General features: G+C 49.8%; 1 protein-coding gene across 1 annotated transcript in view; it reads right to left on the bottom strand.

The window, feature by feature from the left end:
* Positions 1-17,783, bottom strand: part of CACNA1B (calcium voltage-gated channel subunit alpha1 B) — a 183,650-nt gene that overhangs the window by 124,322 nt on the left and 41,545 nt on the right. The window contains exons 7-10 of the mRNA XM_021691077.1: positions 11,899-12,002; positions 8,672-8,787; positions 7,740-7,796; positions 6,371-6,460 (exon numbers count right to left, since the gene is read on the bottom strand). Coding sequence (XP_021546752.1) covers positions 6,371-6,460; positions 7,740-7,796; positions 8,672-8,787; positions 11,899-12,002 — 367 coding nt within the window. The remainder of the gene's footprint in view (positions 1-6,370; positions 6,461-7,739; positions 7,797-8,671; positions 8,788-11,898; positions 12,003-17,783) is intronic.

The raw sequence follows: 17,783 nt of genomic DNA, 5'->3' as shown, positions 1-17,783 counted from the left end.
TCACATGATGTTCTGTGTGTGTCACATGATGTTCTGTGCACGTGCATTGTGTCACGTGATGTTCTGTGTGTGCATGTGTCACGTGAAGTTCTGTGTGTGTCACATGATGTTCTGTGCATGTGCATGTGTGTCACGTGATGTTCTGTGTGTGCATGTGTCACATGATGTTCTGTGTGTGTCACATGTTCTGTGTACATGCATGTGTGTCACGTGATGTTCTGTGTACGTGCATGTGTGTCACATGATGTTCTGTGCACATGCATGTGTCACGTGATGTTCTGTGTGTGCATGTGTGTCACATGATGTTCTGTGTGTGTCACATGATGTTCTTTGCACATGCATGTGTGTCACGTGATGTTCTGTGTGTGTCGTGTGACATTCTGTGTGTGTGCATGTATGTCACGTGATGTTCTGTGTGCGTGCATGTGCGTGTGTGTGTGCGTGCACCCAGACTCTCAGTGGCACACTGATAGTATTTTGGGGCTGATGTTTTCTTGAGTTCACTGAAATGAGCACAGACCCTTCCGGAGAACCCACACACTCAGATCCCCTGCCACTTCCCAAGTCACTGAGAAACAAAGTCACACACACCCTGACCATCTCACTCTCAAAGACACAACCACTCACAGAATCACAACAGGTGCACACCTAGGACCACACACAGGGCCACACTGGGAAGGAAGGTAAGAGGACACGTGAGCTATGCAAACTGCTCTGTGCAGTGTGGCCAGCAAGACAAGCAGCCAGTTCTCCAGGGGAGGCTCCACGGCCATTCCCACCTGGCTCACTGGACCATGCCCAGTAAGAACCAGTGGGCCTCTGCCATGCGGAAGGCCTCCTAGGAATGCTGCCTTGGCCCAGCCACCCGGACCCACATGCAAACAACCACACGCATCTTCACGCGTCGAGGCATATCCAGACAGTAACGTCCTGGGCCACATTTGCCCAAAACCACGTACCCTTCCTTGGCTCCTGAAGCCCCACCCATCGCCCCCTCTAACACACTCCAAGGGACAGAAGGGGGAGCGAGAGTCCCGGCACACTGAGCATGAGGTGCCCCCCTGTCAGTTCCCAGGGAGAGGTGTGTCCCCACGCACACCATGGCAGAACCAAGGACAGAGACCTGCCCACCCCCTGGCCTCCACTTGGTCAGGGAACAGGGACACGCAGGCAAATATGGAACAGGTCCTGGGTCTCTGGAGACAGAGACATGTGCCCTGGAGGACAGCCTTTCCCAGCAAGCAGCTACCATGTGCTCAGGTCAGCTCCGGACAGTGACTCCAGCCCAGCTCTTTGGTAAAAGCAGGGGTCCACAGTGAACATGGACACACGTCACGTCCAGAATCATAGCTCTAGGTGGGGAAAATCACGAGAGTTTGGGACTGCTTCTTTTCATACGGTGTGTTTTCCATGTTTAACTTAATCAGTGTATATTCTTTATAATCAAAAGGCTTATTTCAAGGAAAAAATATATTGTCAAGCTAGGGGAAATCAAGAATTAAATCAACCTATGAATATCAGCACAGTTAAGCATTAGTGAGAACAATGCATGAGTGTACATAATATTCGGATTTCTTTCCATCATGCCCAAAAGAGGGGTTCATTAGTTAATATAAAGTCTACGCTGGACCTGCATAACAATACCCATTCCTTCCACACATGTGTACAGAGTTTAGGCCCTGAGTGGCAGAGAGAAGGCAGGATGACTGAGATCATCCCACCCTCGATGACCCCACCAGAGGCCAGTGAAGGGACGGAGGAGAAATGTGTTCCCTTCCAGCTTTGCGGCCGCACTCACCAGCATGGGATAATGAAAGTAGTGTTCGCCAACAAGCCATGGAGGCCATGGAGGCACAAAGCCCACCAGCCCTGCCCTGGGCACGTGACTTTACAGTGTCACACAGCCCAGAGAGCCCTCACTCAGAAACAGATCACAGGTAACCTGGCCCCACACGTTGTGTGGGAGTCAGCGAAACGACGTGGGGCACGCGGGCTCAACCACGGGCAGGGTGGATGGCGGGGTGACAAGCCCAGCACCCGAGACGCCGCCATCCTCACACAGACGGAGGGACAAAGGAGGTGCTGGGCACGAGGAAACCCACATGTGGCTTCTTCTTTCCCTGCCCAGCCCCACGCCCAAGCTGTCCTGAACCTGCTGAGGCCTGAGGCCCTGAAAGCAAGTGAGCCTGGAGGCCCTGCCAGGGACCCAGGAGGAAAAATCAGCAAAATCCCAGGGACTCAAGTACAGCACCAAACCAATCAAAATAAAGCTGAAAGGAGAAACTTTTGGAGAAAAAATAAAATTCCCTTCAGCAGATGAAAGGAGAGGAGGTTCACTCTTAGAACCCAAACTAGTGGCTCTAAAGGATGAAGCATAAGCCACATGTTGAATGAGGGACAGAGGGCGAGACTTGCAGGAGCCAAGTGGGAGACAGAACACGAAATAATAGGGATTCCAGATGCAAAAAAGAACGAGGCAAGGAGATGAACTCATTAAACACATGGGAAAAGCCCTCCATGAAGGAAGGCCTGAGCCCACAGGCACAGAAGGAGCTCCTGACACAGTATAAGAGCCCCGGCCCCTGGCACCTCCATAGCACGAGGACAGCAGGGGCCAGGGGGACACCACAGAGTGGCAGGAGGACCCGCAAAAAGACCTCACACCTCAGGGAGGAGGACACGCAAGGCTCAGCAAGAAGCCAGAAGCTTCGGGGAAACCAGCCGAGCACAGGACAGAGAGCAAGCAGAGAAAGCAGTCGGTGGGGCAGCGGCCACAGGCGAGGCCCTCGGAAAGCAAAGCCACGCGGGCAAGGGTCAGCCTCTGGGGGTGCACGCTGGCCTGCTAAGCAAGGGTTCTGGAGCAACCACAGGGAGTAATAACAGCCTAGGGCTAAAAACACCAACGTCCTCAAACCGTGAGGGAGGAGGCGAACACACTGCAAAGGTCATATGTTCTCGATCTTTGGAGCCAATAGGGGCAGAGTGATGGCAAATAACACCAGTTTCCTTATGGAAACAAGGCATCTCGGGGGCAAGGATGGTAAGAAAACAAGATACAACAGCTAAGAAGCATGGCAGTAATGATGAGAGCCAAGGAGGGGAGGTGGCCGCTCATGAAGCGGGCAGTGAGAAGTCAGGGGGAGAGAGGGCGGGTGACTCTGGATGCAGAGTAAAGAAGAGCAACCAAGGTCTAGACGCTGACAGAAAGGAGGCCGCCCAGCGAAGCATCACGCAGAGGGGCGGGCACAGCCTTCAGAGCCCTCACTGATAAAGAAGAGAGGAAGAACAAGCTGCACAGTTTAAGAAATTAGGAATGTAATAAAAAAGCAAATCAAAATAATTTAGAAAGACGAACTTATTAAAGATACAAGAGGAAGTCATGACATTTAAGACAAAAAATAGAAGAAAGGAAGTGTAAAATTGGGTCATTTTATGTGATCATTCATACAGATTAACCCCACACGATCCTAATTAATAAAACAGCGCACACAGACAGACATTCTGACGACTAGTGAACAGCAAGAGCAAAGTCAGCAGATCCAGGCCAGCCTCAGAGGGGTCAACACCTTCACAGCGCCCAGCCAGATCTCCAGACAGCCGCCCGCAACCCCACAGGCTCTCCAACGCGTGCGCGCACACAGCACATGCTCCCCCCCGGACTCTGGGCATCAGCCCCCAGCCCCACCCTCAGGCACGTGGCGCCCGCATCCTCTGATGCCCACGCCCAGCCGGCCGGTAAATCCTGTGCGCTTGCCTTCAGAATGTATCCAGAATCTGGCCACTGGGCACCCCCGTGGCTGCCACCACCAGTCGGATCCCTACAGCAGCCTCGGAACGGGCCCCACTTCTGCCTTTCTGCACTTGGGGCCCTCCTGTGCCCCAGCTGGAGCCGGACAGCTTCTCCCCTCTGCAAACCCACCAGTGGCCAGAGTCCCTGCCGGGCCCTTGCGCTCCGCGACCTTCTGATCTCCTGTCGCGCCGCTCCCCCGACCCACGCCACTCCACTCCAACCACATTGGCCTCCCTCACAGTCCCCACTTGTGCTACGCTCCTTCCTGCTTCAGGGTCTTCTCACATGTTGCCGGAATGTTCTCTTCCATGAGGCTGACTTCCTCACTTCCTTCAGCTTTACTCAAAGGCGACCTTTCCGGGGGGGGGGGGGGGGGGGGGGGCCTCTGTGGCCATTCTCTTTAAAATCCCAACCCCCTGGCCCTCCAAGCCCCTCGCTGCGCGATTTTTCCCCTTTCCGGAGGTGGCATACTTCTCGTGTTACACTGCTTGGGGTCTGACGCCACCCCTGGAACAGAAAAACCAAAAGAGGAAGGGGCTTCATCGTTCCCTTCAACACTGAAGCCCCAGTGCCTGGAACAGTTCCTTGCATGTCATGGGCACTTAATAAATATTTGCCGAGTGAATGAACAAACACACAGCTGAACACAGGAGAGATGAGAAGAATTATATGAGAAAAGTACAGCAACTCTATAGAAACAAGTTTGAGACGCTGAGAAAATGGAAGATTTCCTCACAAAGCATAGGTTATAAAACTGGTCCAAGTTCTTTTTATTTTGGGCTCACGGTTTTATCTCACCTTTAAAGAACAGATTATTTAGGTGTTATGTTACTTGAATTATTCTAAGCCATAGGAAAAGACTTTAAAAAATCTTTCCAATTAATTTTACAAAATCAGAATGAAAACTCTAGGTAAAATAGAAAAAAGGGGACTATTTAAATATTACACTCACATGATAAATTTGTAAAAATTGTAACAAAGCTCAGATCCACAACACACATCAGTCTCTTATTAATTAGCAAACACAAACCATCCAATAGAAAAATGGACAGGTATATGAAGAATCACCAAAGCCGAAATTCAAATGGGAAACCAACATTTAAAAAGAGATTCAAAATCACTAGCAGCGAGTGAAATGAGAATGGCAGTCCCAACGAAACGTCACTTGATAACCATCAAACTGGTCTCGAGCTAGCCAAAGTCAAAGTCTCTCTGGCACATAACTGGGAGGGACGGAGCTGGCAGTGGCACAGCACCCTGCTCCTGGGGGTCCATCCATAGGGACAGAAGCGCTGGAAAGGAAGGGCAGATGTTTACAGGGCTTTGTCCGGGCAGCACTTTTCATGATGAAGATCAACCATCCTAAAAATAAATGAATGGCCATCAACACAGAGCTGCCAAACAAATTACAGTGAACCCATGGAGCACCAAATTAGAATTAGAATTAGACTTCTGCGGGGAGTGGTCCCCAAAAGGTACCGATGAGAAAAATTTGTATGAAAGCATTTCTGTAACATGCAAAGACCTCAAAACTCTACATGTGTGTATGTGTGTATGCGTACCTGTGTGTGGGTGTGATGCCGACGTGTGTTCTATCTGAGAAACAGGGAGAAATCCCAAGTTATTGACATATGTTTACTGGGTCTGTGTGGGGAGAAAAAGAGGGAAAAGATGGATGGATGGATGGTTAGATAGATGATTGGCAGATGATAGATCAATAGATACATAGATTGATAGCTAGATGGAAAAATAGAGACAGACATTGATTGATTGATTGATAGATATCAATCAATGCACAATTAAGTTTCATTAAAGAGTTGTCTCATAAATGTAACCACATCATGAGAAGCAGACCTCGGACCCAGGCCCGCTCAGGAACTGCTGGAGATTGAGCTGCCTGCATCGTGTTTGACTTGGTGCCTCGCAGTGAGAAGCTCACTGCCATGCAGGCCCTTCTCCAACTGTCAAGGTGGAAACCCACGGCTCAGCCCCTTCTGTCGCAGAATGCACAATAACCGGGCGTTCGGTGGGAAGGGGCCCAGCACTTCTGGTACCAGCCTGAGGAAGGGAACTAAAGCGGCTCCGTGTGATTGAATTAACCAGAATTCTCCTTTCACCATTTGAGGAGATGGGGATGAGGCCAGAGGCCCCAGGAGCATGGAAGACAGACAGGGGCTGGGTAGAAAGATAGCCAGATCCTTCTGGTCCCTACAGTCGGTGACACTCGCAGCCCTTCAGCTGTGGGATGCGGCCTGAGGCTCTGCGTCCACATGGGGGACGGCAGAGCCAACAGCAGTCAGAGCACGCAAAGGAGCAGCAGGCCCTGGGCAACACGGGACTTCCAGGAGCTGGACACACAGCCCACTCCCACAGCTTGGCTCTGGGAAAGAAAGCTGAGCACACACCAGAGGGCGGAAGGCACTTTACTTCCTGCCATCAGGATGGACACAGGAGGGTGGGCCGTAGGGAAGGAAGGGAAGGAACATCGCCCCAGAGGGGACGGGCAGGAGGTTAGGTGCACTTTCTATACCCAGTCACAGGACAGGCCCCGTTTAGCCAGGAGGACCCAAAGAGACTCACCCACGGCACAGAGGTCTGCAAACCGGTCTTCCCCCTCCTCAGCATGAATCAGGTCATTCCGACTCTTCTTGGTGGCTGCTCTCTTCAACACTGCTTTAAACAAGGGTGAGGAGAGGGGACGGCATGAGCCAGCACCCAGCTCACCTGCCCCAGGGCTGGGGAGTCTTCCAGCTGAGGGTGTGTGGATCTTCCTGGGGATCTCCTATCCTGGCCCCCATGAGCCCCTCTCAGTCTTTGGAGCCAAGGGGATAAGGAATTTGGAGGGGAATGCCACTTTCCCTTTTCTCCCTGATGATGTCAGTGGCTACCAAGGAGACCAGGAGACATCTGTGTAGGGCAAGGCCAGGCCGCAGCTGGCTGCCCCAGCAGCCCACACCCCGAGGCCCGGTGAGAGCAGAGAGGTCAGTCAGGTCCGCAGAGGGGCCAGCACAGCAGAGCCCCAGATGTGGGTCCAGCTGAGGCTACAGCACACATGGCCAGCCTCTCTGGCTTCGGCTTTGCTCTGAAGAGGATAGCCTTCCTGCCACTGGGGCCATGCCCGTCGCCGGGCTGCTGACCATGGCCACACTGGCCCTTGTCCCTGCCCTGGTGGCCCCAGGCTGTGCTAGGAGTCCTGCTATGGCTGTCTGGGAGCTACATCACCCTGAGCCCAAGACAGATCCAGCTTGGTTTAAACCTGAACTTTGAAAGCTTCTAGAAGCAGCACTGTCCAACAGAACTTTCTATGATGATGGGGAGGGGCGCATGGGCGGCTCAGTCGTTGGGTGTCTGCTTTCAGCTCAGGTCATGGTCCCAGGGTCCTGGGATTGAGCCCCGCCTCGGGCTCCCTGCTCGGCGGGGAGTCTGCTTCTCCCTCTCCCTCTGCCCCTGCGTGTGTTCCATCTCTTGCTATCTCTCTCTGTGTGTCAAATAAATAAATAAAATCTTAAAAAAAAAAAAAAAAAGAACTTTCTGTGATGATGGAAATGGTCTAGATCTATGCTGACCAGCCTCTGGCCCCATCTAGCTATTGAACGCTTGAAATGGGGTGGGTGAGGCTGAGGAACAGGTCCTTCACTTTTATTTCACCGCAGTGTACTTATGTGTGAGCTTACACGGTCACACGTGAACTGCCATGTTGGACAACACAGCCCTCAGGGGCATGCTGTGAGCACAGCTCTGAGCCCCAGCCTGACAGGGGTGGTGGGAGAGCCCTCCGCCAGCTACCTCCAGTCTGGTCCATGGCACGCAACTCCCCAGGGGCATGCCGCGGCCTCCGGGATGGGCTCTGCCCAGGACTGTGTGCAATGGATGTACAGCTGCCCAGGAGAGCGAGAGCATCAAGCACATGCGTCTCGCTGGGCACAGAGTGCTAACAGTGGTCACCTACCATCCAGAGGGGACTTCTCCTCCGCATTCTTGTCCTCCTCGGCCAGCATGACTTCCTCTGTGAGTGAGACACAGCCTCAGGTTGGAGCCTTCCCATCCCAACCCCTGACCAGGGCTCATCCCCCAGGAGCACACCAGGATGAGGGTGCCCCCCTGCTGCACGACCCTGCCTTCTCAGCCCTTACAATTCCAGAAGCCTGTGGGGCTCATGGCTGAGCTCTTCCTGTTGAGACAGACACCCTCTATGTGTCCCACAGGCAGTGCCCCATGAGGGGCGCCTGGCCTGTTCCCACGCTCATATCACCCTCCCCTGAGAGCAGCCACCCCACTAGGTGAGTTCCTCGTTGATGAGGCACTTAAGGAGGCACAGCGGGTGCCCCATATGGAGGAAAGTATGCTGGCCTGAGGCTGGGGAGCAGTCAGAAACCCCAGGCTTGACAAAGCCCAGAACCAGGTGCAGAGCACAGAGCAGGCTCAGGTCAAGGGTAGGGCGCCTGAGTCTGACAGGCAGAAACTAGCCCTAGGCTAGGCCATGCCAGAAGCCTCCATTAAAAAGGCCAGTGTCGGGGCGCCTGGGTGGCTCAGTCGTCGAGCATCTGCCTTCGGCTCAGGTCCTGATCCCAGGGTCCTGGGATCGAGCCCCGCATAGGGCTCCCTGCTCCGCGGGAAGCCTGCCTCTCCCTCTCCCCTCCCCCTGCTTGTGTTCCCTCTCTCACCCTGTCTCTCTGTCAGATAAATAAATAAAATCTTTAAAAAAAAAAAAAAAAAGCCCAGTGTCCCCAGAGCCATATGGCCGCCTGGTGTCAGGACCCTGGGTGGGCTGGAGAACACACTTCAGACACCTCAGCTCCCCTCTCCTAGACTGGTCTCATCCTCCCCATGGCCACTGACAGAGGCCAGGCCAGGAGCACTGCAGTGGCCCCTGGTTCTCACCGGCCTTGAAGATCCACTCCAGGTACCCATTGAGCTCCCGCTCGATCTGCTGCTGCCGGCGAAGCTTCAAGAAGGCCCGGCGGTTCTCGACCCTCTCACGCTCCTTGGCAAACTCTCTGCATGGTGCAGGGGCCAGAAAAGGAAGCAGACAGGGTGAGTGTGAGCACAGCCACCAGCCCCATGGGTGTGTGGATGCAGAGGCAAAGGGAACCAGGAAGAGGCTGGGACACGACTTGCAGACCATGGGCCGCCCCTCACCACCATGGCCTCTTCCAACCTGAGCCCTCAGAGGGCCCAGGTGAACCCTCCTTCCTCAGACTCCTCCAGCACACAGGGACAGCACCTCCGTCCCCAGAGGGGGCTCCAGAGAGCTGGGACAACTCCACATCCCCCTGCCCAGAGCAGGCCGAGGCGCACACCCTCCAAGTGCCAGGCTGTCATCTGCATCCTACAGAGATCTTCTGGGCAAGAACTTCCCAGAGACCTTTCACTTTGTTTCTTCTGCTGGTTCAGACCCAGAGCCCTTGCTAGGAGGGGAAGGACAGACAGGAACAGGGCAAGAAGGGACTGGATGGGGGCAAGCCAACGACAAAAGGAAAACATTCCAGAGCCACCTCAGCCAAACTTGTGAGGCTCGCAATGACCAGGAGAGTGATCTCTGCCCTCCTTAGCCCTCAGCAGCCCAGCCCCAGCTTCCCAGACAAGGTTTTGGGCTCACACAGCCAGAAGGAAGCCATTCACACACACAAGCAAACAAGCACACCCAAGTATACGTGCACCCAGCATTCAGCAGGGCGAGCCTCTCAGCCCCAGCTTGGGGCAGGAGCCAGGTCCCCAAAGGACAGGTAGGCACACCCCGGCAGCAAAACAGCAATGTCTGTCCTCAGCGAAGTGGCCGTTTCTCCTCCAGGAGAAGCAGCTTCTGGGCTTGGTGCGGTGAGCCCAGCAGACCTAACTCCTGGCACATAGCCATGGCAGGAGAGAGAGCTCAGCTCTGGCCAGCACTGACCCCAGCTCATGACCAGAGTCCACCAGGGCCTGAGCTGTGGCGATCCTGGCAACGAGCGGAGCCAGGTCCTGCCTGGACCTCCCATCCCTCGCAAACCCCGAATCTGCAGGGACACAGGGCCCCTCCCCTCCTCCCCTCTCCAACCAGCCTCTGTCCCTTGGCCGTGATGAGGGCAGGAGGGCCTGGGGTGCCGGGGTGGGGCAGGGACAACACCACCTGAATCAGTCTGAGAGCCACCAGCAAAAACTTGCTGTAGCAATCTAGGCCCTGCCCAGAGCATCCACTTCTCAAATGGCAGCCAGCAGCAGGGCCTGTCCTCCCCAGGCATCAGTTCTCACTGCTAAGAAAAGCCCCAAGAGGAATCCCTGATCCTGCTCCTCTGGAAGGCTTCGTGGGTGACAGCCTGGGGCATGAGGGAGAACAAGGCTGGTGGGCTCCAAGCCGGCCCGTGGCTGGACGGAGTCGTGTAGGGCGAGCTTTCCCCAGGCCAGGTGACATCTGAGCACGGCTGCCTTGGAGTGCAGCCAGCATGGGACCCACCTGTTGTGCGCTGACCGCTGGCTTTTGGGCCTTGCCATTTCCAAGCCTGGCCAGGCCTGAAAGAGAACCCTGGGGTCTGCCTGCTGGGCCTGGGTGCCCGAGGGAGGGCTCAGCTGAGACTAATTAGGAAAATCATCCCGTATCACCCCATCCTCAGAGGCCAGGATGCTCACAGGTGGGAGGAGGGCTGGGAAGTCACCAAGTTCGTGGCCCTGCTCAGTGAGGAGCCCCACAGCCCCAGCCCCCCAGTTCTTTCTGTACATTCTTCAGGGCAAGCCACACAAAGCCACCCTAAGCAGGCTGCTCTCCCAACTCGCCATGAACCCACTCATGTTCCTACTACCTCCCCACCATGCACTGTCCTCAGCACAGAGCCCACGCTCCCCACAAGCCTGCCGTCTGCCAGCCCCAGCGCCCTCTCCCCGCCACACCTTCTGGCTCCAGCTCTGAGCATCCTTGCAGCACGCACACTGCAGCCCTCTGGGTACCTCTGGGCCTCCACCCCAGCTCTTCTCTGCCTGGGAAACCCTCTCCCCTCCTTTGCTGAGTTCATTCCTGCTCTCCCTTTGAGTCTCAGTGGAAAGGCCCCTTCTCTAGGTGGCTTCTATGAGCTCCAGGCCTCCTCCGGATTCCCCATGCAGCTCAGACCTTGCAATTCCATCAGACTGGAAGTTGTACATCCAGCCCCTGTGCTGTGGGTGTGTCTGTCCCTACGGAGGTGCTTGGAAAGACATGCTAGTGACATACCACTTCCAGGAGAGGACCGAGGCTAAGGACATGTTCCAGAGCCAGAGCATACAGGCCGTGGACCCCAACCATTGTCCTCTCAGTGGCTGTTCCTTTCCAGGCCAAAAGGACAGCTGCCCCTTGGGTCCACCAGCCTCTCCCCCAGCCTACCTCAGGAGCCCTGGGCCTGAGCAGGGATCTTCAGGGTTGGCAGGACGGAGATGTTCTCCTCTAGTCTTACAGGGGGTATGACACCAACAGGGGAACAGAGCGCAGGCCAGGCCTTCCCAACAGAGCTTCCTCAGACTGATGGAAGGGCAGGGTCCCCAAACCCCAGCCCCATCTGTGCCCCTAAGCACACAGCACTTCTGTAGCCATTGGCCCCATGTAGGACAGGAGAGTACGATGTGGGGTCAGGAAGCACCTTTCTTTGGGAGGGAATCCCAGCCCCTCACCCTCCCTTGTTCTCTCCTGGAGGATCTCAGCACAGAAAGGTATCTGGAGAGGAGGAGCAAGCCAGGGGTCAAGGCTGGGGTGGAGAGCCTGGTGACCACTACAGCCAGGATATAGGACCGCTCCCTCACTCTCCTCTGTAGCAGCAGAGGGTCTCTCTAGGCACCGGGGCTGCCCCAAAACCCCACCATGGACCCAGGTGAGATCCAGCAGCAGCCCCTCCCCCACCATCAGGGGACAGGGTGAAAGCCAAGTTGGGAGAGAGGCAAGGAGGCAGGGCCAGGGGATGGTGAAGAGAGAGGTCAGGATGGTGGCACAAAGGAAAGGCTGACCAGAGCTCAGGATGATAGGAGTGACCACCACAGAGTGGCCATGAAGCCAGGCCAGGTCTCACCATTCCCACATCACACATGCCCACATCTGATTCCACCATCTCTCCCCTTAGCCTGAGAACACGGAAGGGCAGGCAGGCAGCACACAAGCCCACATGGCCTCTTACCCTGAGAGCACGCCCAGCACCAGGTTGAGCATGAAGAAGGAGCCAATGATGATGAGAGGGATGAAGTAGAGCCAGTTCCAGGTGTTACCAGCTGCATCATTTGTCTGGAAGCAAAAAGGAGATGAGGAAAAACAGGTGGACAAGACACATAGCCCTGGATGTAGAAGTGCCCTTGGGCCCTCCTCAAATACCTGGCAGGGCCTAGGCAGGGAGTGTTCAGGTGTTCGGGGGTCGAGGCAGGACCCACACCAGACCTGCCTGCCCTTGCCCCACAGAGCTTTCTTTGAAGCTGCCTTGGAGCTCTCAAAGGACCAAGGACAATTAGCACTCCTGGTCACTGCCCAGCAAAGCTGAAAAGGCAAGGAGTAGTTCAGGGAGCCAAAGGCTCCCAGGATACCTGGAAGGCTGTATGCCCAGTCTCTGCTTGGACACCTTTCCTATTCTTCCCAGGTTACCGGACATACCAGTCAGCTCTAAAGACATTTCTCCTGAATGGAGCCCACGGGCACCAGGCCCAAGTCTGATCTTCTGTCTGCAGCAGCTTCCACAGCTCAGAGGCAGCGAGCCCCATGCCATATTTCCCCCATATCAAGAGAAGCCCACAAGTCCCCAGGGAACAGTTCTCACCATGTGCCTGGCTTAAGCCACAAGCCAGCACTCAGGCATGATCTAAAAACTGAATGCAAAGAAGGGCATCTCTCCCAGACCTTATGACTTTTATAGCCTGGGTCTCATGACATAATACCAAAAGTGTTCAGTTTTCAACTGAAACTCATTTGCCATGCCAAGAACCAGAAAAAGCGCAAACTGAATGAAAAAAGGCAATCATTAGATGCCATGATGGTTAATTTTATGTGTCAATTTGACTGGGCCACAGGGTCCCCAGATATTTAGTCAAACATTATTCTGGGTATTTCTGTAAATGTGTTTTTGGATGAGATTGACATTTTAATTGATAGAGTAAAGCAGATTGCCTTCCATAAGGTGGTAGACCTTATTCAATCAGTTGAAGGTCTGAATAGAACAAAAAAACCCAACTCTCCTCCAGGTAAAAGGAAATTCTCTAGTAGATTGCCTTCAGACTTCATCTGTACCATTGGCTCTATTGGGTCTCCACCTGCTGGCTTTCAGACTGAAACTGTACCACTGTCTCTCCTGGGTCTTGAACCTGCCAGCCTAAACTGCAGATTTGGACCTGCCAAGCTCCATAATCAGAAGAGCCAATTCCTAATAATCAATTGATCAATCTCTCTCTTTCTCTGTCTTCATACATATCTAAATACACACACATACATGTATATATCTTATTGGTTCTATATTTCTGGAGAACCCTAACTGACACAGATTGCCAACACTAAGATGACAGAGATGATAAGAGGAGAAAAATCACAGGTCAATAATAAAATGACAAATTAACCAATTTTAAAATGGGAAAAGAATCTGAATACCCACTTCTCCAAAGAAAATATATAAGTGGTGCAATAAGCACATAAAAGATGCTCAATATCATAAGTCATTAAAGGAAATGCAAATCAAAGCCAAAATGAAATACCACTGTGGATAAAAAGGAACACTCATGCACTGTTGGTGGGAACACAACCTGTGCAGCCACTCTGGAAAACAGTATGGAGGTTCCTCAAAAAGTTAAATATAGAACTACCCTACAACCCAGCAATTGCACTACTGGGTATTTACCTCAAAAATACAAGAACAATAATTCAAAGGGATACATGCACCCCAATGTTTATACCAGCATTATTTATAATAGCCAAGATATGTTAACAGTCCAAGTGTCCACTGATGGACAAATGGATAAAGAAGATGTGATAGGGCGCCTGGGTGGCTCAGTTGGTTAAGTGTCTGCCTTCGGCTCAGGTCATGATCCTGGAGTCCCTGGATCGAGTCCCGCATCAGGCTCCCTGCTCGGCGGGGAGTCTGCTTCTCCCTCTGACCCTCCCCCCTCTCATGTGCTCTCTCTCATTCTCTCTCTCTCAAATAAATAAGTAAAATCTTAAAAAAAAAAAAATAAAGTCTTAAAAAAAAAAGATGTGATAAAAAAATAATAAAAAAAAAGATGTGATATAGATAGATAGATAGATAGATAGATAGATAGATAGAGATAGAGATAGATATATATGAATATGAAATCTTGCCACTTGCAACAATATGGTTGGAGCTAGAGAGTATTATACTAAGTGAAATAAGTCAATCAGAAAAAGACAATACCATATGATTTCACCCATATGTGGAATTTAAGAAACAAAACAAATGAGCAAATGGAAAAAAGAAAAAAAGAAACAGAAACAGAAAGACAAACCAAGAAATAGACTCTTAACTATAAAGAACAAACTGATGGTTACCAGAGGGGACATGGGTGGGGGAATGGGTGAAATAGGGGACGAGGATTAAGGAGGGCACTTGTCATGATGAGCACAGGGTGATGTATGGAGGTGCTGAATTACTATATTGTACACCTGAAACTAAAAAAAACATGTAAAAAATAATAGAAATCACTTATATCATGAATGAATGAATATTTTAAAAATTAAAATTTAATTTTACTAGGATGCTTAAAATTAAAAACACAGCCGATAACAAGTGTTGATGAGAATGTAGAGAATTTAGAATGCTTGTGCACTCCTGCTGGGATGTAGGGTGCTGCAGCCACTGTGGAAATCAGTCTGGCAACTCCTCAAAAGTTTACACACAAAGTTACCATATGATCTAGCAATTCCATTCCTAGGCATATACATAAGGAAAATAAAAATATATTCCACACAAAAACTTGTGTACATTTATTCATAGTAGCATGATTCATAATGTAGAAAAGTTGAAACAACCCAAATTTCCATCAACTGATGAAATATAAACAAAATATGGTATATTCGGGTGCCTGGGTGGCTCAGTTGGTTAAGCGACTGCCTTCGGCTCAGGTCATGATCCTGGAGTCCCGGGATCGAGTCCCGCATCGGGCTCCCTGCTCAGCGGGGAGTCTGCTTCTCCCTCTGACCCTCTCCCCTCTCATGCTCTCTTTCACTCTCTCAAATAAATAAATAAAATCTTTAAAAAAAAAAAAAAATATGGTATATTCACTTAATGGAATCATATTTGATAATAAAAGCAATGAGACACTGACACTTGCTACAACATGGACGGACCTTAGAAACACAAAAGTTGACATATCCACTATGATTCCATTTATAGGGAATGTCTAGAATAGACTAACAGACAGAGACAGAAATATATTAATGGTTGCCAGCAGCTGGAGGATGGAAGAATGGGGAGTGACTGCTAATGGACACAGGGTTCCTTTTTGGTGGACAAAAATCTTCAAAAATTAGATAACGCTGATGGTTGCACAACCCTGTGAACATACAAGAACCATTAACTGTATACTTTAAATTGGTGAATTTCATGGTATGCAAATTATATCTTAACAAAAGTGCTTTTTGGAAAAAAAATCCATAAAAGAAATCTCTAGACCCAGATTGTAGAATTCTACCAATTCTCTAAAAAAGAAATAATACCACTTACATAAACTCTTCTAGAAAATGGAAGAGGAGAAGCTACTTCCTAATTCCTTTTCTAAATCTTGTATTGCCCTCATACCATACCAGACAAGACAATTCAAAAGAGAAGGAAATCACAGACCCAAAGCCCACATGAATATAGATGCCAGAATCCTTAATGAAATATTAACCAATAGAATTAAGCAATATATAAAAATAATTATATACCATGACTATGTGGGGTTTATTCCAAGGATGTCAAGCCATTTCAAAATTCAAAAGTCAATGTAATCCACCATATTAACAGACTAAAGAAAAAAATCACATTATCATATGCAGAAAAAATATTTTATAAAATTCAACACCCATGCATGATAAAACCTCTCAGAAAAGTAGGAATAGGGGAACTGCCTCAATATGAGAAAGGGCATCCACAAAAAAACAAAAAAACTTGCAGGTAACATTATATTTAACAGTGAAAAACTGAATGATTTTCCCTAAGATTAGGAACATAGAAATATATCTGTTCTCCCCATTCTTATTTAACATAACGTGGGAAGTTTCAGCCAGTGCACTAAGGCAGGAAAAGGAGCTGGAAGGCATAGAAACATATGTAGGACTTGTATGCTGAAAACTACAAAATGCTGATTAAAGAAATCAAAGGTAATCTGCATAAACTGAGAGATATACCATGTTCATGGATTGGAAGACCCAACATAGTAAAGATGCCAATTCTCCCAAATAGAATAAAATGGGAAAGATCAGTCTACCTGGTTTAAAAGATTTATTTACAGCACAACTACAGTAATGAAGATTGTGTGGTATTGGTAGAGAGGGACACATAGATCACTGGAACAGAAACAGACCCACAGGGCATCTGCCTGGCTAAGTCAGTGGAGCAGGCAACTCTTGATCTCAGGATTTTGAGTTCAAGCCCCACACTGGGTATAGAGCTTGCTTTAAAAAGGAAAGAAAGAGAAAAAACAGACCCACACAAAATACACCCAACTTTTTGGGCAGAGGTGCAAAAGCAATTCAATGGAGAAAACATAGCCTTTTCAACAAGGGGTGCTAGAGGAACTGGACATTCATAAGCTCAAAAGGTGAAGAAGGAAGAAAGGAAAGAAGGAAAGGAAGAAGGGAGGGAGAGATAGGAAGAAAGAGAGAGAGAGAATCTCAACCTAAACCTCACACTTTATACAAAAATTAACTCAAAATGGATCACAGACTTGCATGTAAAATGTAAAACAATAAAACTTTCTTTTAAAAAAGTAGGCGAAAATCTTCAGAATTTAGGAGTTGGCAAAGAGTTCTTAGACTTGACCCCAAAAGCCCAATCCACAAAAGGAAAAATTGATAACTGGACTTTATCAAAATAAAAAATGCTTGTTCTGTGAAAAAAAATGCTTGTTCCATGAAAGACCAGCTGAAGAGTATGAAAAATCAAGTTAATGACTAAGAAAAAATATTTGCAAACCGCGTATCTGACAAAGAACTAGTTTCTAGAATATATAAAAATTCCAAAGTAAAATAACAATCCAAACAGATTGTGGACAAAAGATATGAAGAGAGATTTCACTGAGGAAGACATAGGAATAGCAAATAAGTATGAAATGATGCTTAACATCATTAGCCATTAGGAAGTGCAGACTAAAACCATAATGACACATCAGTACACACTTACCAGAATGGCTGAAGTTAAAAACAATGACAACATCAAATACTGGTGAGGATGCTACATTATTCACACACTGCTGGTGAGAGTGTAAAAGGATACAGTCCTCTGGGAAATTTTTAATTTCTTAAAAAACTAAACATGCAACTGTTTTACAAACCAGAAATTGCACTCCTAGGCATTTATCTCAGAAATGAAAATTTATGTTTGCACAAAAACCTGTATACAAATGTGTGGAAGAGCTATGTTCACAATAGCCCCAACCTGGAAACAGTCAGGATGTCCTATAACGGGTGAATGTTGAGCAAAGTATAAAGTCCACCACACCACAGAAGACTGCTCAGGGATTAAAAAAAAAAAAAGAACCAACTACTGACACACAGTAATCTGGATGAATCCCCAAAGAATCATGTGAGTGAAAGTAGCCAATACTAAAAAGTAACACACAGTATGGTTTCATTTACATAACCTCTTTGAAATTACAGCTATGGCAGACAGATTAGTGGTTCAGAGGGATGGAGGGGGAGGGTAAGAGAGAAGTGGGAGTGGCTACAGAAGGGCTACAGGGGTCCTGCTGGGATGGAACCTTCTGTATCTCCACTGTGTCAGTGTCAGCATTCTGGTTGGGATACAAGCCTTCTTGTATCATTAGAAGGTACATGGGACCTCTCCGTAGATTTCCTACAACTGCATGTAAACCC

The sequence above is a fragment of the Neomonachus schauinslandi genome, chromosome 13, assembly GCF_002201575.2.
Source record: "Neomonachus schauinslandi chromosome 13, ASM220157v2, whole genome shotgun sequence".
NCBI classification, from domain to species: Eukaryota; Metazoa; Chordata; class Mammalia; order Carnivora; family Phocidae; genus Neomonachus; species Neomonachus schauinslandi.
This window is presented reverse-complemented; position numbering and strand designations above follow the sequence as displayed.